Below are 21,183 nucleotides of genomic sequence, written 5' to 3'. Positions count from 1 at the left end.
GTTCCTGCCACCACCTGCAGCCCACCAGCCTGTGCCAGCAGAGGCAACCTAGGGAGACGAGCCGCTTGACACATCCCTGCGTCCCTCCATCATGGGGGGTCCCGGGGCTGTGGCCACAGGTCCGTGTCCCCTGGGCACTGCCGCTCTGCCGATGCCCCAAACGGGGCTGTCGCTGCAGTGAAAACTGGCTGCTGCCTTCTGGAGTAGACGGCGATGCTGCCAGGCCCTCAGCCACGCCAACGCGGTGCAGGAGCGGGGCATGGAGCAGACCCCGCGCCCCTGTCGCTAATCACCCCGTCACCGTGCGCTTGCTTGCAGGGTTTTATTGGGGACAGTGCAGCGGCATGCAGGGGCTCACTGTCCCAGGGCTGGCTCCTCCCAGCCTGGCACGGGGCTTCTTTGGTCTACGGCTGAGTCTTGTGCGTTCACAACAGTCTGTGTCAGGCCTCCTGGCCGCTCCCTGTACCCCGTCGCTCCTGGCTGCGGTTCCTCCAGCCCTGCACGGGGCCGGTCCTGCGGCGTGGTGCCTGGAAAAGCCACAAACACTGGGGTGAGTGGGTGCAGGGCCTCGCTTAGCGTGAGGGGCACTGCACCTCCCCCCTGGCCTCACCTCCTGCCTGTGAGGCTGGGCTGGGCTCGCCCATCACCTCCGGTCTCCGTTTCAGCACAGGCGACCGCCGCAGACGGAGGGGAATCGTCACGGCTGGGGGAAACACAAGCAGGCAGCACGTCACCACCATGCCGCCGGTGTGGGGACAGCTCTGGGCCCGAGGCTGGGGCATGGCAGCGAAGCAGGGAGCAGGTGGGGCATGAGGGCGCTTCGCTGGACGGGTGCCAAGCGTGTCTGCAGCTGGCCCCCACTTACTTCCCAGCTCGGCCAGGCACTGCGGCTCCCTGAGCTGCTCCTCGTGGACTGACACAGCCCGGCGGCCGCTGGGCGCAGCCAGCCGCGGCGTCAGGCGATTGTCTGCAAAAGCAGCAGGAGACGGCATCAGAAGGTCCGGCTGCCCCCGGAGCAGGACTCGGGGTGCACGACACGGCCACGAGTCGCCGGCGGTTTGGGTACCTTCGGTGCCAGAGCGGGGCGATGTGGGCAGGGGGGTGCCAGCGGCCGGTTCCCCGCCGTGGCTGATGCGGCGCGGCGGCGCGCTCCTCCCCGGCCGCGGCAGGCTGCTGCTCCAGGCCTCGCGGCACGCCGGCTGCCCGCTCTGCTCGGGGCCCGCGGAGCAGCGCCGGGGCTGCTCCCAGCTCGGCCCCGTCAGCTCTGCGTTCAGCTGCCGCCCCAGCGCTTTCCAGGCCGGGCTGGGCTCCACCGCGCTGCGCAGGGCCACGTCTGCAGGGAAGAGCGTGGCTACGTCCCTGCGACCCCACGGAGGGGGACCGAGGGATCCCAGGGTTCCTTGACCAGTGTTGGGTAGCCCTGGGCGGTGGGACCCTGCCCAGGTGCCCCTTCCCACCACGTCCCGCCGCGGGCCCACCTACCTGTGGACACGGAGTGCGTGCGGGCCTTCAGGGACGGCGGGGAGTCCGCAGAGCTGTCCACGATGTCCCCTGCAAACACAGGCCACGGGCCGGCTTCAGTACACTGAGGTCACCCTATGCCATCAGCCCCCAGGCCGTCAGGGAGCCCAGCGGGGTGGCACCCAGGGGTAGAGGGAGGCTGGAGGAGACGTGGGCCCTCACCATCTGAACCGGCTTTCTTGATCTCGCTGTCTTTGCTCTGCAAGGGAAAAGAAGGATGGTGAGGGGTGGGGGACAAGAGGCTGAGGGGGGTTGGGAGGGACGTACAGACAGACAGACACCATGCACCACGTAGCAGCCCGTATGATGGTCCCCTTGCAGTGGGCTAGGTGACAGGGCGGTGGCAGCACAGCTCAGTGTCACCTGTCCCAGGGGGCCACCACCTCGCTGCCCAGGTGGGTGCAGGCTGTGTCCCTCAGGAGGCTCCGTCCAGCCCCACCTGCTGCTTCTTGCCCTCGGCTGCCAGGCCCTTGGTGACACCCATGCGGTGCAACATGACGTGGACGCGCTGCTCGAAGGAGTTGGGCAGCTCCCCGTCGCTTTTCTCCAGGTGCCTCTTCTGTGGGACATCAAGACCGTGCCAGGGTGAGGGGCACAGCACCCATCCCCATGGGTCTTCTGCTCAAGGGTCCCTGTGGCCCCCATCTTATCCCACCACCCCCCTTGGTGGGAACAGCACCCAGCCCACTGACAAGGTCATCCAAGGTGACATTTTTGGGACTGGTCATGGCGATGCTTACCTTGTCCTGCCTGACCCCCAGCGCCTCCTCGTCCTCCCCGGGCAGCAGGATGAGGGACTGGGACTTGCCCTCCCGCGAGTACTTGGGCCTGATCCTGCGGGCAGCCTCGGGGGTCTGGCTGTGCTCGGGCTCGGTGCTGAGGGCCCCCTCCTCGGATTTGCTCAGCGCCTTGCCCGGCTCGCCCGCCTTGCTGGGGGCCCGTAAAATGTCACTGAGCATCGACCGCCTGCTCCTGGGAGCTGCCGTACTGCCCTCTGGCTCCTTCTCGCACCGCGAGCCCCGGCTGGATTTGGGCTTCTTGAAGGCAAAAAAATTCCCAATTTTCTTCTTGAGGGTGCGGGAGCTGGAGGACACCAGAGGGGCTGATCCGGGGCCGGTCTCCAGCACCATGGTGCTGGGGGAAGAAAAAGGGAAAAGATGAGCTCGAAGCTGTTGCGTTCCCCATCACCCCCCAAATTATTTGATCCTACACCCATCCTGGCAAAGGCATCTGTTCCCACCAGGTGCCACCACCACTTCCCACTGCCACCACCACCCTCTCCCACCTACTTTGCCCATGGAAACCCCCCCCGGAGGGAACACGAGCTCTGCCCCGCTGGGTGCCCAGGGCACAGCATGCTCTTTCCCCCAGCATCCCTTCAGGCACTTGGCCAGCACAGCAGGCAAAGACAGCCCTGGGCATGGTCTGCAGGAGCACCATGCACGGCGATGGATGGGTGCTGGGACCCATCTGGGGGCTGCAGCCACCCCCATGGCTTACGGCAGCTCCTCGCTGATGAGCCTCTTGGTGAAGAAGTCCTCCAGGCCCTCATCCACACGGGTGATGCTCCTGTCCTCACTGTTCTCATGGACCACAGGCTGCACCTGCGGGCAAAGCATGGTCATCAGCCACGGGTGGGCTCCCTGAGCCCCCACATCAGCCAAAAACCCACTGCACCAACAAGTACTGCCCCCATGTCCTGAGCAGGCTCATCACACCACCTCACCACCAGCATGGAAACCCCACTGCACTGTGCCCCAGCTCTGAGCCCCCTCCAGCTTCGCTGTGTCCCCACCAGGGGCTCCCCTGGGTGCTGCCAGCCCCTCGCACAGCCCACACGGCTCCTGCCCCACCACCAGCCCCACCGCTATGGCACCCTGACACTGCAGCACCCGTCTTGCACGTGCATTGCCTCTCTGACCCTCCTTGGGGACACTTGGTGGCCGAGCCTGCCCTCTGGGCACTGCCGAGGCGAGGAGCAGCTGGATATCACCTCCACGTCTAGCAAGAGCCCTCCTACAGCTGGGCCAGGTCTCCGATCCGGCTGCCCCAGAGGAGAGGAAGCCTTCGGCAGGGATCTGAGCCCCAAGAAAAGGCCATCGGTGCCCCCAGAGGGAGATGGAGCTGGTGCCCTGCGAGACCTGCATCCTGCCACCTGCACAGCCAGGCTGGTGCTGCCCCTCGGAGGCTTCCCCACGTGGAGGCCACCCTCATCCACCTCGGGGCAACCCCGTGGCCAGGTGAAGGTCACCGCTCCGTGCCAGGCAGCAAATCTGTCCACGGAGGAGGGCCTGGCCCTGGCACCGCGTCAGTGGCTTCCTATCGACCAGGCACTTCCCTGCTGGTGGCATTCCAACCCATAACGCCTTTTCATTGCAGCTGGAGTCATGCCTCTCCTTCCTCCTCCGACACCGGCAGCGGTGCCAGGCCCCCGCGCTGCAGCGCAGCGTGCCAAGGTGACAGCCCCGGGGCTGCGGCCGAGCAGCTCCTGCTTCTCCTCCTCATCCTCGAGCCACTGGTGGGCCGGCCACAGGTCCTGCCCAGCCTGAGCATCGCTGTGGCCAGGCGAGCTGGGGCTTTCTGACGCGTGGACGGATCCAGACGCAGCTTGGTGGCAGGGGAACAAGCTGGTGCCATCGGGGTCCAGCCCTGCTGCAACCCACGGGGTTTGGGTCCCCCCCAAAGCCCCCTCCCCGCTCGCTTTGGGTGCTGAAGCTCCTGGCAGAGGGTGACCCGAGCTGCTGACAGCCTTGCAAGCACCCAGCCTCCCCTCCTCCATCCCCACAGCGAGCTCTGCTCCCGGAGCACCCAAAAGTTGCTTTTTGCTTCCAAACCAGCCGGAGGAGAAGGGGAAGTGCTGCAGGCAGCAGCTGCCCAGCACATCCCACCCCTCTGGGGCTGGCAGCGCCCGTGCCACCGAGGGCTGCGTTTCACTGCCTGATGCTCCCCAAAACCATTTTCGAACCATGGGAGAAAATTCATCACGGATGGAGGGAGACAGAGCCATTGACAGACACACAGCCCCCTGCATGCATTCTGATTTTTTTTCCCTCCCCGATTCTCCCCCAGCCCCTGTGGTTTGCATCGCAGAGTCATAAACAAGGAGCGGGTGCCTGCCCGCCCCCCCGAGCCCCCTGCCCGTCCTCCGAGCTCCGGTCGCGGCGGCGGCTCAGGAGCATAACACAGAATAATAAAATAATAAACCGGCCGCTGCTCCGCGCATCCCGTTTCCCTGCCTTCATCCTGCCGATGAAGGGAATTCACCCTTCCGAGAAAAATAATAATAATAAAATCAGAACCCATGCGCATCCACCCTCCCCCTGCTCAGGAAAAACCAACGCGGGGCTCACGTTCGGCTTGCTCGGCGGCTGCTTGTGCCTGCGGTTGGGCCTGGGCCTGGCTTTGGTGCAGTGCTCCAGCCTCTCGCCCGCGGTCGGCAGGTCCATGAGGGCTTCGGCGGGCGGCGTGCCGGGGAGCGCGCCGGCGGCGGGCTCAGCATCCTTTGTGGCAGCCGGGCGCGCCTTGCCGCTGGCCGGCAGCTCCAGCTCCGAGGGACCTGGCGAAGGGCGAGAAGCCCACCGATGGCTTTGCGGCGAGGAGCGGGGATGCGTGGATGCTCCGTGCCGCCGCTGACGGCGGGGAGAGCTTGCGCGTCAGCCCCCGGGCAGCGGCTTTGCAGCGCAGCCGGGGACGGATCCTGCTGCCACGCCGACGGCGCAGCGCGGTCCCCAGGGATGCAGGGGGAGGGATGCTCAGGGACCCTTGCAGCTCAGCCCCGAGATGCCCACCGAGCGCGTGGGTCGCCAAAATGCACTCCCCCCCCCCCCCCCCGCCTCGCCGCCACCTCCAGATGGGATTTTTGGGGACGGGGCTGGGTTGCAGGCAGGGGGTGATTTGGGACTGCCCCCCATGTGTTGTCCCAGCCCGGTGGGCAGCTCCCCGTGCTGTCTGGTTATGGGTAATTTGGGGGAAGCGGGGGGTCAGGATGCTGCAGGACTTGGGGTGTCAGGGGTCTACATGGACGCAAGGCACCGGGGTGCAGTGTGAGCACTGCTTCAGCCAAAGCAGACAGGCATCACAGCCGCCCCCCCCCTGCCAAAAGCCACCCCAGCAGCCCCCCGCCATGATCCTGACACACTCCAGCTGACCCCGGGCAGCCCACGTGGGCAGGGTTTTGTGGGATAAAAACAGCCACCAAAAAGCCTGGGGCAGCTCAGCACCCTGCAGCACCCATGGGTGATCCCCCCTCCCCCCCCCATACAGACCCCAGATGCAAAGGCTGGAACATTGAAACCTCCAGAACTGTCCCCAAACCTCCCAGCATCCCAACTGGGGAGGTCAGGGAATTTTCCCAGCTGGACCACAAAGACCCTGCAGGACCATCGCACCCCAAATTCATGGTGTAAGCTTCCCCTGTCCCTGCAACATCGGGGTGGGGACATAGGGACACCCCGGTGTGGATGCCCGCTGAGCAAGCAGGGAAAGCTGTGCGGTGGCCTTACTTCTCACGGTCGGCGTGGGCCGAATGCTCCTGAAATGCTTGTTCTTCCTCCGCAGAGCCATCTTGTACTGCAAGGAGAGAAGGGTGGAGAGAGCCTGCAGCGGTTCCCCGCCACTGGTGGCACAGGGACAGCCAGTGGCCATGGTGGACGTGGGGTCCTCCAGGCTGGAGATCCGGCCGTGTTTCATCATCATCAGGGATCATCGTTCACGGATCATCACCATCATGGATCACCATCAAGGATCATCCAGCACCACCCCACTGGGATGATGGACCCAGCCAGCCTTTGCCCCGCGCTGGGTGCACCCCTCCATCCCTGGTCCAGCTCATCCCTGGCACCCAAATAAACATCTGCACAGCCTGGGTGCCGGGCTGGTGCTCTGCTGGCTGTCACCCCGTGCCACATGTGCCAGAAGGCTGGAGGGGACACGTGTGGCCGGGGGCATGGCCAGGACGTGCCTCAGGCTGTCCGAGCCCACAGAGGCAGCAGCGCTAAGCCCAGCATCATCCCATAATGCGGATAAAAGCCCGTGGGCATCATCATGCAGCGGCAGGGTCATCACTGAGCCCAAGGGGGGGACCAAGCCCTACCTCCTCCACCGCGAAGCCTTTCTCAGCAAGGTCCGAGAGGTTCCTGCTCCGCGCCAGCACGGCGGCATCGTCCTCAGTGGGCTCCAGGAGATCCAGCCCATGCGTGGGGAGGCTCTCTGCCTAAAACCATTAGGAAGCGCTTAAATTATCCGTCCGGCTGAAGCGCGACGTGCTGCTCTGCTCCCTGCCTGCGGCTGGGATTTGCAAGGGGATTTAGGGCTGATTAGCCGGCTGCTGGCCCTGGTGGTGCCAGGGTGCTCCTGGCCCAGGTGCCCAGCTCCACCCCAGCACCCCACCACACTTCCCCGTGGGACGTGGAAGAGCCATGCGACCTTAATTCTGCCGTGGCCACCTTGGGAGAAGATGTCCCAGGAGGAACATCAACCTGGGTGGGAACACTCCTGCTTTACGGACAGCAAACCCACGCTCACCATGCTGAGTGGTGTCTGCTAAGACCCCCACCTTGCCACGTCCCCTCCATGGGGTTTGGCACCCCAGCACTCACCAGCTTGCACTGGGCAGCAGACAGGTCTCCCAGCACGGCATCCACGATGCAGTCGGCCACGGCGGCCGTGACAGACAGCTTGATCTCGCTGGGAGCAGAGAGAGGTGCATCAGGGATGCCGCAGGTGCCCGCCGTCGCTTCCCAGAGGAGACATGCGGCAAGGCAGGATAGAGTAAGGTGCCTGCAGCCCCCCTGCCTCCATGCTCCCCTTTCCCAGCAGTGGGATGTGCTCGCAGGAACAGCACCCCATGGGACTTCCCAGCCCCAAACTGGACACGAGTGAGAAGCATCACGTTGTTGGGGTTCCCCAGAACCACCACTTAACCCCACGCTGCTGGAAGAAAAAGGAGCAAGGCACGTCACCCACTTCAGCTTGCTGAAGACGTCGGTGACCATCTGGTCCAGGACGGAGCTGAGGTTGAGGTGCTCCTGGAGGTGGATGCGCTCCGACATGGCATTGATTAGCTGGTCCCTCACCCCGCTCTTCTGCATCACGGGCGGGCACAGGTTGTGCGCCGTGTCCATCGCTGCCTGCATGATTGCCTGCGGCAGACCCAGGAATTTGGGGAGAAAAGGGAGTTTTCAGCACCTTACCTGGAGCTGGGTGTTCTCCTGTTTGTTCCAAGAGATGCTGTGGAGGGTAAGGACAGGGGAAGTCCCGGCATCTGGGGCTTCACTGCATCTTGGGCCAGGGCGGACAAGCATCCCATGCTGCTGGCAGCCCCCTGCTCTCCAGCAGCTCCCCAGGGGTTCCCACCTGGATTTCCCGGCCGCAGGTCTGCGACGCTTCCTCCGTGAGACACTCCAGCTTGTGCTGCAGCTTGCCGCTCTGGTACGGGGTGTTCCCTGCTTCGTACAACAGGGGCAAGATCTGCGATGGGGAGAGAGCACGCATGGGTCATCCCACGGCACCTCACCCTTGCTCTGCTCAGCCATGGGAAGTCTGCATCCATGGGGGAGCATCCCCTGCATCAGCAACATGCTGGGGTTCCACCAGTGCTGTCCTCCTCCATCTTCCCACAGCCTGAGAAGTTAGGATGGGTGTCGTGGGCCAGCGGTGTTGCTGAAGTGGGGGCCCCCCAAAGCTGCTGCAGGAGGGGTGGGTGAGCAGCGAAACCCCCTCGCTGAAGGGGGGCTGCAAGCGTGCACAAAAGTGAGTCTGCATGCGCATGTGTGGAGGGGAAGTTGGAACATTTTGGGACTTGTTACAGAAAGGGGTTCAAATTTTGTAGCTGTTCTTTAACATTTTGCAAGCATTTGCTCACACGCAGCTGTTGCACTGACGATACCGATGTTAGCTGACTGCCAGTTAATCATGCCATTAACAAATCAATAAACTGCTTTGATCCCAAATCTGAGCACTCTGGGCCGTCTCCCCACACCAGTGTGATGCTGGCCGCCCCGCACGCAGCAGACTCACGCTGACGGCCAGGTTGGCGTTCCTGATGGCTTCCTCGGCACAGAGGATGTCCGCCTCCACCTCCCGGCCCGGGCAGGAGCTCAGGATGTCGACGTGCTTCTGCACGCTCAAGCAGATCTCGTTCACCATCTGGAGCAGAGCGGAGGAGCTGCGTCACCCGCGGGTACCCGAGCGTCGCTGCCAGCTCCCCTGCCAGCAGAGGGCACGGCGGGGATGGGGCAGGCTGCGCATCCTGCCCGTGGTGCTCAGGGCTGTCCCTGATGGGGGACAAGGGACAGGGCAGCGTCACCTGCTCGGAGGAGGAGGCCAGGATGCCCTGCTGCAGCCGGAAGGTCTGCGCGGGCAGTGCGCGACGCATCTGGTTCCTCGCCAGGCAGGACTGGAGCTGCAGCAGGCGGATGGATGGATGTCAGCAGCCAGACCCGTTCCCCGGACCCCAACCCCAGCCCGCGTCCCCCAACCTTGTGCACGGCCTCTTCCGTCCTCTCAGGGTTGCTGCGGTACGCCTGCGCCACGTCGCTCATCGGCAGGGGCATGGACTTGAGGGTGTAGTTCCTGCCGGGGAAGGGATGGGGTGAGCCAAGGGCACTGCCCTGTGCGGCAGGGAGCCCAACACGGCAGCCTGGTGGGGACTGTCCCATGTAGGTCCCATCCCATGGAGGTCCCAAGCCCACCCAGGTCCAGCTTTGGAGAAGGACAACCCTGTGGACCAGCAAACCCCGATGGGGCTGCAATGACCCATGCTCTCCATCCATCCACATCAGACCAAGTCCTCTTTGTTCAGACCTCCAGAGCACCTACATGGCCACATAGCAGCCCGGGTAGGTGGATGTTTCTACCCACCCTTCATGGCAAGGAGGGAGAGGAGCACGGGGTATCCAGGTCCCCACAAGCAGCAGATCAGTTTGAGGCATGGTTCAGGGTGGGATGGGGCTGGGGAAAGCTGGGTCACAGCTGGCCCCAGAGCCCTGAAGGTGCTGAGACCAGAACTGAATTGCCATCACCCAAGGGGTTGCAGGTTGTGTGGAAGCTTGCTTGGACCCTGCTTACAACCCACTGGTACTGCGTGCAATGCGTCTGGGGATATGAGGCCCTGGGGACAGTGACACCGTGATGCCAGTCTCTTCTGCATGGTGGCAGTGGGCCTGGAGGACCAGGCTGCTCCTTCCTTACCTCTCCAAAGCCTGAGCCACCTCCAGGAGGCCAAGGGCAGTTGTGTTGTTCCTGTCCCAAACCACGGTCCTGCAAAGAGGACAGGAATGAGCCTTGCCCGCCTGCCAAGCAGGACAGAGCCTTGCCTGTGTTCTGTCCTCAGCAGCCTCCTTCCCTTTTCAGACAGAACATGGTCAAAAAGGGACATTTTAGGATCTGGATGACAGAGCCCAGTGAGGCAGTGACTGCATGGGCCCAGCTGTAGCCTCCTGGACCATGCAGATGCAAAAATGTGGCCAAGAGCTGGCATATGCTGGCACAGGGCCACCCTGCAGGTACAGAGACCCAGCTGCTCCCTTGCCCTTTGCGTGTCACCAGCACTGCCAGTTGGCTGTCACAAGAGCGAGATACGGTCATGGCATGGCCTGGACCAGGCTTGTTGTCACAAGGAGCATCCCCTGGTGGCATCAGCTTCCCCACCAGGGCCATCATATCACAGCCAGCACGGGAAAACAGCCCCCAGGAGGAAGTCTGCGTGGTCCTGCTGCTACCTGAGCTTCGTGTTGATCTGCAGGGCCTTGGCCAACATCTTGGCGCCGGTGTCGCCCATGGCGTTGCCGCTGATGTCTAGCGTGGTGAGGCTGGTGTTGCTGCCCAGGGCGCTCAGCAGGACGTTGGTTCCCAGCTTGAGGCGCGACTCGGCCACAGACAGGGACTGGAGGGGCTGGGTGGGAGAAGAGAAGGGGGAGATGTGGCTGTCCCCATCACGGCACACCTGATCGCCCTGCAGAGCTGCAGCCACGCGGCGGGGATACGTGGGTGGCCCCAGGGATGGAGGCTGCTCAGTGGCTGAGGTCAGGGCACAGGTGGGATGGTTGGATGTGGACAGGGATGGGCAGTACTCACGCAGTCATCCTCCTGGGTGAGCTGGACGATGCGGTGCAGGACGTCCAGCAGCCCGTCCCTGCGGGAGAGGCGGGCGGTTACACGCGCACTCAGGGTGCACGGCGCTATAGGGGCTCCTGGCCTGGGGACAAGGTGCCGCTACCCACACGTACTTGGATTTGATGTTGAAGTTCTTCCCCAGCGAAACGTGCCGGATGGACTTGCTTCTGCCAATGGACAGCACCAGCGTCACCATATCGGAGTCGAAGCCTGCGAGAGACGAGCACGCCGCGATGCTCCCAGCCCTCCGGACCACAGAGGAGCACCGAGGTGGCACCATGGTCCCCACAGGGACCCTCATAGAGCCACCACGCGGGACAGTAGAAAGGTCTCTGGAGCACCCCCTGGCCCTCTTCCCATAAACACATCTGGGGGAAGCTTGGCTGGGCATTTTGGTTAAAACAGTGAGTTTTGGAGCATCTGTGAGCCAGGGGGACCAAGACCAAGATGAGGTTTTGAGTGACCCAAAACACATCAGCTTTCCTAGAGGTGTCTGGCTGTAGAGATGTTGTGTGATCTGCTGTGAGATTTCAGCAAGGTCGCTTTAAGCTTTGAAGCCTTTTAGGTGAAATTAAAGAGGCAAAAGGATTGATTTCTGCAATAATTATGATGGCTCTCCCATAGCCCCATGGCTGCAGAGGCAGGACATGGTCAAGCACAGACAGCAAATTCCCGTGGACAAGATCAGCCCAAAGAGATCATCTCCATATCTCACCTAGCCTCAAAACCTGAGCCAGCAATGTCAGACTGCTTCGGATGAAGCAAGCTGAGGAGGTTTGTGGCACGAGAGACGTGAGGTGACAATTTTAGGCAGATCCTGATTTTAGGCAGATCCTGAGGCAGGAGGGGGCAGCGGGTGAGGCAGCTGCCCCATGCCCTGTGCTGGTGAGGTGGGACTTTGCTGGCAAGGACACAAGCAGAGGGAGAAGAGGACACGCAAGGACTTCCCACCTGGGGAAGGCAGGCAGGTTCTGGCTTTGAGGGTGGAAAGTCATAAGGCCTGACAGGGTGGTAACCTCTCGGGCAGATATCCACAGCAGGTGTTTGGGTGCCTTCAAACCACTGGTCCTGGCACCAGACCCTTTGCTGAGATGATTGCCCGGTGGCTGCTGCTGTGGAAGGACTTTTACGGGCGATGAGCACCCCCTGATGTTGGGTTAAGCAACAGGGGGGGATTCACAGAGCAATGCCATGGGTGATGGGTGGACACACCAGGACAGTCCTCTGAGTGGCCAGGCAAGGGAAGCAGGTCAGGATAAGTGCAAGGGTGCCTGGTGGGACTCCACCCCTGTCCTACACACCCACGGATCTGAGCTGGCCTCTGGGGAGCAGCCCAAGGCAGGAGAACCTCCCCAGGTGCAGAAAGGGACCCACCGTTGTCAGACAGATCCAGGTCGCTGATGGCACTGGCGTCGGGGATGAGATCCTGGATGACCTGGGCCCCCGCCGACCTCAGCTTGGAGCAAACAGAAAGACATTGGTACAAGGGGAGCCCCACAAATGAGATCCTGCTGTCGGGACTGTCACACGGACCCATGGCACCCGTGGGTGCCCTCCCTCACCTCGCAGCTGCTAAGATCCAGGTGCAGATCACTGATGTGGCTGTTGTACGCCAGCCCTTGCAGCATGGCCCTGGAAAAGACCCCAAAGCCACCCATCAGCATGGGCAACATGGGCTCTGCCCCTTGCAGCCCCAACCAACATCCCTGCAAAGCCCCAGGTGACAGCACCCGGACCAAATCCACCCCAAATCCACCCCCTTGGCAGGCTCTGATCCCCATCCCAGACCTGACGGCATCTGGAGGCAGCTTGGTACCCGCCACGGAGATGTGCCTGAGTGCACGGGCCTGGCTGAAGAACTGCTTGATGTCAGGAGGGACGGCTTTCACCTTCCTGGAAGGGAAGGGCACAAAATGGCATCATTTCACCATCACCAACCACCTGCCTGCTCCCCTCTGCGATCTGGGGCTCACCGGTGCGAGTATGTGTTTTTGGAGAGGTCCAGGTGGACCAGGCTGGCGCAGCATCCTTGGACCAGTGCCCCAAAGAGCTGTGGGATGGGGGGAGGAGAAGCACCACTCAGCCAGGGCACACAACCCCAAGATAGACCAGAAAGGGAAGGGTGCTGAGCCCCACGGCAGCGGATTTGGACTCACAGTGTCCAGGGAGCAGTCGGTGGCAGCCAGGCTGAGGTGCGTGAGCGAGGCGCAGCGGCCCAGGAAGCTCTGCAAGCTCTGCAGGAGAGAGGGCTCAGCACCTCGTCCAGGACCACGCTACCCACCCCACGAACCCCAGCAGCGCCCCGGGTGCCTCCTCGCTCCTGGTGGCATCTCCCACCCCGGCAGCACTGCCCCATGCTCACGGTGGTGTCCTCCACAGCCAAGCTGCCGGGGTTCCCCGAGAGGTCCAGGAGCCGGAGCGAGGAGCCGATGGCTTCGTTGGCTGCGAGCGCCTGGCACAGCGTGCTCATCCCTGCATGGGGGAGGAAGAGATGGGCTTTGGGCAGCAACACGTCGCATCCTTCAGCATGGCATCGCAGGGGGCCCCGTGGCCCCTCCAGGAGCCCAGCTCAGACGTACCTTTAGCAGCAAGCATCGTCCTGGCCAGGTTGAGGCTCTGCAGGCCCTTGGGTCTCTTCTCAAAGTGCCGGCTGAAGGCGATTACCCCTGGTGAGAGCAGAACAAACCCTCAGCACCCGGGTGCTCACATCACACACAAGCGGGGCAGCGTGGGCCCCACCACGGGCATGGGGACCCCGGCACGGATGGAGGGCTGGGATGTGGAGGTAAACATCTCGTGTGGGCTTGATCTCGTGCCGTCAGGTACCTCTGTCCTCCAGCTGGTTGCCGGCGAGGTTGATGGTGTGCAGGACGGAGTCGGGATGTCTGCTGAGTGCCTGGGCCATCCTCTGTGCAAAGTCGCTGTGGGGAGGAGGACACCCACAGGAGATGCAGCCACCACCCCGTGGCATTACAGGGACATGCCACCATGCCAGCTTGATCCACAAGTAGAGCCTCTCCCCCCACCCCAAGGACCCCCACATTCCTAAATTCCCAATTCCCTCTGCATCTTGAAACCTGTTCAGTGCCACAGCATCCCTGTCCTCCAGCCACCGGTTTGGGCAGCAGGAGCTTGTCCTGCCAGGTGCTCAAGTGTTGCACCCGAACTTTTGCCATTTTAAGAATTCAGCAACGCAGCTGGCAAAGCAGCAGGAGGAAGGGCAGGGGGTTCCCTGCGCAGCCTGAGGCCCTCATCCAGCAATGCCACAGGGCCCCCCCAGGGAAGTGAGGCCTTCCCGTACCATCTCAGCCCGCTGTTCTCCAGTGCCAGCTCCTCCAGCGTCATCGACTTGCTGAGCATGTACAGCAGCTGCTCGGCGATCTCCTGGTTCTGCAAGGGACAAAGCCTCTCAGGCCCCGGCACTGCTGGCAGGGACAGAGGGCTCGGCACGTGTGCACTCACCAGCCTGAAGTCCTTGCAGGAGAGCTTGGTGAACCACAGGTTGAAGGACAAGGCAGCGACGCTCAGCGCCACATCCCTGTGGGGAGACGAGGACAAGGGAGTCAGCGGCCATCCCCGCAGCCCCCACACGTGTCCCCGGGCACGGTTGGAGTTTGTGGGCCCATCACGAGGTGCTAACCCATGCAATAACAGCAATCTGGGGAGGCAGCAGGGCTGCAAGCCCTCCGAGCCGTGCAAAGCCTCGCAGCTGCGAGCGGAGCTGGCTGCTTTGCATGGTGGAAACGCCTGGCTGATGAGGCCTTCTGCTCGCACCCCCGTAACTGGTAACGGGCTGCCTGCCTCGTTTACATGTTAAAAACGAAGTCTGCCCAGCCTCGTGCCCCATGGGACAGGGCTTCTAGCTGTGGGAGGACAAGCACAGGCTGCAGATGTGTCCTCTCTGAGGCACAAGGCAAGGTCTGAAGACTAGCAGAGAAGCGTGACGTGCCACCCACTGAACCCTGCCACGGGGGGACATATGGTGGCACAGCAAAGGGCGCTGTGTAGCGGGGCCAAGGCACTCACCGGCTCTCCAGGTGGCTGAAGTCCAGCAGGTTGAACTCCCGGCAGTCTTGGCCGTGGTAGATGTTGTCCACATCCTGTCCAAGGGGACAGACACATGGATGGAGCTCAGTGCCAGCTCCTGGGAAGGGCTTCGGTGCCTCAAAGCTTCAAACATCATCCCCTGGCCATCAAGGCACGTGTCCCAAACAGGGGGTAGCCTTCACCATGGCGTGGTGGCTCCTTGGCCCCTGCTGCAGGCACCAGCCAGAAGATGACAGCAGCCCCTGCTCTGGTGGGAACAGGGGCCTAGAGCTGGTTGTTGTCCCCCAGGACAAGGGGGCAGCCTGCTTTGCTGTGCTGGGACGTCCCCCAGCCCCATGAGGACGCCATCTGGAGTGGAGGCACCCATCCTGCTCCCCTGGTGACACCCCGCAGGGCCAAGCAGCTCACCCACTGGACCTCCTCACGGAAGACAAAGCCGTTGTAATCGCATAAGGCGGCGTAGGTCTCTGAAAACCCACCTGCAAAGAGAAGGTGGCACCGTGAGCCCTGCTTCCCAAGGAGAACACGGAGGAAGACCCCTGAGGAGGGCAGAAAGGGCAGAAAGCAGCAGGATGAAGGCGGGGGCTCTCCCTGGGTTAGGAGAGCAGCAGAGCCTCTGCTCCTCTGTCGTGGCTCCCCTGGCACATTCTGCTTTTCTGCTGCCCACAGAGCCCCAGCCTCACAACCCTGGCATCATCGCAGTGCCCAGTTTCCCCCCTTACGATGACCCCATCACTTGAGAAATGAAGGCATTGCCATAACAGTAAGAGAGGTATGCCAGGAAATGTGCTCGCATCATCATCTTTTTAGCAACCACCTCCTCATCCGTGCATCCCGCTCTAACTCTCCTCCCCCTAAAACCTCTGGAGCTTTAAAAGCTCCCACTCCGAATCGGGCTGCAGAAGAAGCCACTGGTTCTGCAGCAATATCACACCAGGTGGATGGGAACATCCCTGGCTGCTCACCCTCGCCTGTCCTGCCCCTTTTTTGGGGAGCTATGTCCCTCCAGCTCCCACCCCCAGGGATGGGTGTGCACTCACCGCAGGGCCCCTGGTTGCTCTGCAGCATCTCCTCCAGCGAGTCCGTGACCCTCCGGATCCTCTCGTACAGGTTGGGGGGCGAGTTCTTGAGCAGAGTCCTAGGGAAGGACCAAGTATAGCATAGTGGTGGGATGGCAGAGCATCCCCGCCAGCTACAAGACGTGTGCCAAGCCTGGAGGATGACCAGAGGTGCTCATCCCACTATGTTCGGGGAACAGGGTGCTCATTTGGCCTCCATCAGCATGGCTTTCTTGTACCACAAGGACCCAGCAGATGTTTTGGACCTTTCTGAGCCCTCTCGTCCCTACAGGACAACCGCAAGGAGCAGAGGACCCTCACCCAGGGGATGAGTCTGGGAAGACCTTCTTAAGTGACATGGTGACATGGATGACAACTTGCTCCAAGTCGTCGAAGGACATGAGCCGGAAGGAGTAAGATGATGTGTCCGTTTCTATGACAACCTGCAGAGGCCAAAGAATGGGAGATGCCTGAGAACACCGTCAGTGTCCCCAAACCCACAGACACAGCGGTGACAGCAACCAAACACCCGGCCTCTGCTCCCAGCCCCAGCCTATGAACACAGGTACGGCTGAGAACGTGAAATTCATTAATGATGTGATGTGCTAGAATAAGGCATCGATCCCCCCCAAAATTCAAGTTTAGTCACTGTTTAGCCATCCCAAAGCAGTCAGGGGGAGAATAGGGTTTAACTGGCAGAAACTGTAGGATGGTGCTGGTTTAACGCCTGCGGTCCCCCAGCCCAGGTCTTGACAAACCTCCCTCGCTGCCCTGCTCATCTTGCTGTGCCAGCCAGCCCCTGACGGAGGTTTCCTCCCTGAGTTTCTCTAATTGGGTTTCGAGGCTTTTTTAGCTTCCAGCTCCTCCCAGATCCCATGGCAACACGCTCCTTGATTTAATTACAGGCTGGCTGAGCCGCAGGAGCGAGATGGCAGCGATCTGCTGGGACCGCAGCCTCCGGGCTTTCCAGATGCCCCCGAGCCCAGCTTCTGCACTCCCGCCCCAGCTCCCGGAGCTCAGACCTGCAGCCTGCTCCTAAACAGATCATTCTCCCATTGCCCAGCCTGTTCTTTCTGAAAGCGCTGTAATGAGCACAACGAAGACAGGATGCTAAAGGGGACCGCAGCCCTGCTTTGGGCCCGTTCGGGCATCCCGCTCCACCCTGCTTCGCTCCCACTGCCTCGGCCGCCTTGCTGTAAGAGGATTAGCGGGGTTTAAAACACCTCCCAGCTAAATTTGGCATCGCCTGGGTTAAGCCAGCCACAGTTTATCACCTTGTCCCCGCCAAGCAGGAGCGACCGGGGCTGCACCCACACTTGTCCCCAGCACCCATGGGTGCCCCCGCGGGGAGGTGGGCACTGGGCTCGCCCCACACGGTGCCACTCACCACGCTGGGCTCTCGCACAGCGATGTCCCTCACCTCCAGGAAGCTGAAGCTGCTGTGCACCTGCGGGAGAGGAGGCTTGGGACACAGAAGGGGACCCAAGGGTGCCCCCCCCTCCGCCCCACACTGCCCCAAGCCCCCTCTTCACCCCTTTCCCCCATCCCACCCCGGGGGCTCTCCCAAGCCCCGCACTCACCCTGACTGGCAGCACCGCCGGCACCACGTAGGCTCGCCAGGGTGTCAGCACCTAGGCAGGGGGAGATCGGTGGGATGGGAGTGGGGTGAGACAGGAGCTGCTGCCCTGCACCCCTCTGCAGCCAGTAAGAGAGGAGAGCAGGAGCAAGGCAAATGAATAATTAAGACAACGAAGTCTGCAGCCTGTAGCAGGGCCAGGGGCTGTAGTGAGGTCCCCATGTGTGCCATGGGTTTGGGCCCCCACCTCCAGCTCAGGCTAACTGCAGAGGGACATAGTGCGGGACGCTGCACGTACCAAGACAAAGTCGTCGTACTTGGATTTCACCTGCAGCTGGACACTCTTGACCAGGAGGATCTTCTTTGTCCCCAGGGAGGCGGTGATGCCCTCTGGAAAGACCAGTGTCAGAGTCTCTCCTGCACCCCTGTGCCCTTGGGGTGCATGGCACAACGTGCCCAAGGAGATCCCCCTGCTCCCCATGCCAGGAAGAAGCGCTGAGCATCCAGCTCCCCTAAGCCACAGCAGCAGCCCCGTCCCCTCCTTCCAGAGGGACCAAACACCCAACACGTCCCCCGAGGACAGGTGTCCCCAGCGCCCTGCCACCAGGCAACCGCTGCTCCCCGGCTGGATGCAGCATCCCGCGGCTCTTCCTCGCAGACCCAAGCCAGCTGAGCCCTTGCACCCTTTGCCGGCTGGCTCCCGTCCCCCGTGTGCTGGGAGCTGCCCTGGCAAAGCTCTCGCCTGGATTTCTGCATCCCCACACTGAAAGGTTTCACCCAGACCCTCCTCCATGCAGCCATCCTGCTCGGGGGTATTTTTCTTTGTGGCTCTGTCCCCACGGGGGCTCTGCTGTCTCGGTTATGCACTCGAGGGAACCAAGGAGAGTAAAAGCGAAGCACACAGGTTCCTGTTGTCCCCAGGGACCCACCCTGGTTGAGCTGGGAAGCAGGGCTGTGGTGACCTGCTGCTCCTCACCAATGCAAGCACCGGTGGGGCTGGTGAGGCTGCAGGACCTCCAGACCTCCACAAACTTTTCTTCTTTTTAATTTCCCTCCAATCAAATCCAGGAGGCAGGAGAACTTCCCTGAAGCTGTGGGCTTCTCACATCCCTTTCGCATCCCTCCCTGCCGAGCCTGGGGCAGCCCAAGGCTTTGGCATCACCAGACCCTGCTGGTCAGCAGGAGGAACCAGCGTGGTTTTGGGGATGCTTTTGGCCTCAGCAGCTTCCTCGAGGAAGCGGGCTTTGCAGGAGGGAGCAGACTCACTCAGAACCCCCCGGGAAGTGTCTGCAGGCCCCGAGGAGCCCAGAAGCAGCTCCGCTCGCCCTGGCGCAGCTGCGGGGCCGAGGAGGCCGCGTACCAGCAGGCACCCACGCGGCAGGAGGAGCAGCGAGGCGGGTGCTGCTTACCTTGCAGCTCAGCGGGGATCCCCCCGGGGGACGTGGCCATCGCGGGGACCGTGGGTGAGCTGGCTGGCGGGATCAGGTCAGCATCCCCCAGCGCAGCCCCTGCTCAGGGTGAGGGGCACGGTGCCGGGAGGAAGCGCTGAGGTTACCAACCGGCAGCGCTGCCGCCTCAGCACCTCCTCCCCCTTCCAGCACTCGGTGCCTCTTCCTGCCCCGTCAGGCAAGATTTACCCAGCGAGCAAGAGATGCGAGATGAGAGTGACGGAGCCCGCGGCCCACGCAAAGCCTGTGAGACCCCACGCTGGAGAGCACCTTCAAGCTTTCCGAGGGGGCCAGGAGCAGCACCCTCAAGTTGGAGGCTCCCTGGTCTCTTCTCGCCCTGCAGCCGGCGGCCCCAGGGTGGTTTTTGGGGACACATTTCTGCCTCGGTGGCTGGAGATGGATGGTGAGTGTAGAAAGAGAGGCTTCCTGCACAGGGAGGCCAGCCCCACTCCTTCACCTTGCATTGGGCACCCAAGGGTTGGTGATGTAGATGGGTGCTAGCGCCCATTGCGCGGTGCTTCTCCAGAACCCAATACCCCAAATTTCACACCAGGGTGCCCCCTGGCCAGCCCCAACCGCTGCCCCAAAGTGAGGATGAGAAGCAGGAACTAGGGTGGCCTCCTTGGAGCTGCTAACACACTGGGTACACCAACCCCACTCCGCTCTCCCAAGGAAGGCCCCAGATTGGGCAAGAAGCTGGAAGCAGTCCAGGATGGAGCAGAAAACTCCTGCGCAGTGCTGTGGGACTTCACTGGACACAACATTTCTCAGTGTTGGCTCAGCACTACCAGGGACTCAGGAGAAGGTGCTGAGGGAGCACGGTGTGCCCACCACCAGCACAAGCTAGGTCAGAGGGTGCTGGCTGCCTCATTCCCCCAAATATTCCTTTTTGACCAACTGAGAAGCTCGGGGCCACCAGATCAGCGATCTGACAACTGAGGACTCCTGGAATTTTTCCAGAGCTGGAGTAACTCAGACCAGGCCGATCCTTGGAAGGGCTCGGGCCACTGCTCTCCTGCTACAGCTACCAGTCCACAGCGTTTCCAAAACCACCTTAAGCACAAAAACAGAGGCATGAAGTGATGTCCCTGCAGGGATGGCTGTCCCCATATAGCCCGACCACAGCTCATGGCAGTTCCTCTCTGGGACACCGTTGGCACCTCACAGGGCAGCCTCGAGGGACACCGCAACAGGCAGGGGAGCACCAGGAAAAGGCAGGGGTGTTCGCTGCCCAGCACAGGCAGCGCCCGCCCCCACCCCATCCCAGCCTGCCTGGACCTACGGTTCTTCCAGGGTGGCAGAAGACCAGGCTATTGGTATCTGAGAAGCTCAGAAGGGGCACCAGGTTCCAGCTTTGTCATGCAAGGGTGTTCAGGACATGGAGAGGGCAACCCATTGGATGACGGCTTGTATTGAAGCTCAGAAGCACAAGGGAGCTCCAGACAAGCCCCATCCCAAGTTTGTTCCCCAAAATACTTGGTCCCACGTGCTGGAACATGCCGAGCATCAGTGCCTCCTCCAGGAGCAGGTCAGAGGATGTCCATGTGCACAAGCACTCCCTGCTGGTTGTGCAAACATGGGCACACCAAGTTTCCCAGAACCCCAACCCATCTCCTCTTTCTTCCCCCAGTGGACAGGGGCTGGGCAGTCCCAGCTCCATCATGCCAGTGCCAGGCTCTGCACTGCCACGGGCACCCAGGTGCCCTGCATGTGGACATGTCCCACGTGCTCTCGGTGACAGCTTCTCCTGCAGCTCCCTACCACCACAGATTCCATGAGGAGTCATCTTGACCAGTGGTCACCTCTGGAAGTTGCTGGTCCAAGCCTCTGCTCCTGACTGGGCCAGTTGATTGGTCAGGGCCGTGTCCAGCTGAGATATGAACACCAAGGATTGAGATCCCACAGCCTCTCTGGACAGCTCTTCCAATGTCTGACCACACTCACAGTGAGAAGTTCACCTTATACCGAGCTGGAATTTCCTCTTCTCCAGTTTGTCTCTATTTTCCCGTGCTCTCCCACCAGCTAGTTAGAGGCAGCAGCGAGACCTTCCTCCAGGCTGGCCACAACCCTCTTGATGGCCTCACCTCATCCATCCTCTGCTCCAGCACCAGCTGGACTCACAGCAGCCTCTCCTGCTGCATCCCTCACCAAGACCAGACCCAGTGTCCAGATGTGGTCCCACAAGTGCAAGGCAGAGGGCAGCGGTCCCTCCTCTCACCCCAGTGGCTGCCCTGTCGCTAACCCAGCTTGCTGTAGGGCACCTGCTGACCCCGTCACCTCCCTATCCCCCCAGCTGCTGTCTCCAGGGGCAGACGCTGCCTTTGCCCAGCTCCAGGAGGTTCCCTGCAGCCCAAGGCTTGCTGAGGTCCCTCTGGTCCCACCTCCAGCAGATCGACTGCTCCTCTCCATTTGGCATCAG

At 62.0% G+C, this 21,183-nt stretch overlaps 1 protein-coding gene across 1 annotated transcript; it reads right to left on the bottom strand.

Moving 5' to 3' along the window:
• Positions 1 to 354: 354 nt before the first annotated feature.
• On the bottom strand, positions 355 to 18,765 carry CARMIL2 (capping protein regulator and myosin 1 linker 2). Its single transcript, XM_035543822.1, has 40 exons — positions 18,726 to 18,765; positions 17,615 to 17,706; positions 17,321 to 17,371; positions 17,128 to 17,187; positions 16,062 to 16,183; positions 15,723 to 15,820; positions 15,091 to 15,161; positions 14,662 to 14,735; positions 14,098 to 14,173; positions 13,937 to 14,025; positions 13,462 to 13,556; positions 13,215 to 13,301; positions 12,998 to 13,107; positions 12,792 to 12,869; positions 12,609 to 12,685; positions 12,424 to 12,528; positions 12,198 to 12,267; positions 12,010 to 12,091; positions 10,749 to 10,845; positions 10,597 to 10,654; positions 10,242 to 10,414; positions 9,712 to 9,780; positions 9,000 to 9,093; positions 8,828 to 8,923; positions 8,539 to 8,667; positions 7,876 to 7,989; positions 7,486 to 7,661; positions 7,119 to 7,206; positions 6,614 to 6,733; positions 6,024 to 6,090; positions 4,872 to 5,077; positions 3,022 to 3,125; positions 2,262 to 2,655; positions 1,961 to 2,080; positions 1,684 to 1,720; positions 1,483 to 1,551; positions 1,067 to 1,333; positions 866 to 967; positions 611 to 703; positions 355 to 527 (listed from the first exon to the last, which is right to left on the bottom strand). Exons 1-40 carry the CDS (start codon positions 18,763 to 18,765, stop codon positions 355 to 357), a joined length of 4,323 nt encoding a protein of 1,440 aa, XP_035399715.1.
• Between the last annotated feature and the right edge of the window lie 2,418 nt (positions 18,766 to 21,183).

The sequence above is a fragment of the Cygnus atratus genome, chromosome 12 (genome assembly GCF_013377495.2).
Source record: "Cygnus atratus isolate AKBS03 ecotype Queensland, Australia chromosome 12, CAtr_DNAZoo_HiC_assembly, whole genome shotgun sequence".
Taxonomy (NCBI): Eukaryota; Metazoa; Chordata; class Aves; order Anseriformes; family Anatidae; genus Cygnus; species Cygnus atratus.
The sequence above is the reverse complement of the archived record's forward strand: the minus strand, read 5'-3'. Positions and strand labels throughout refer to the sequence as shown.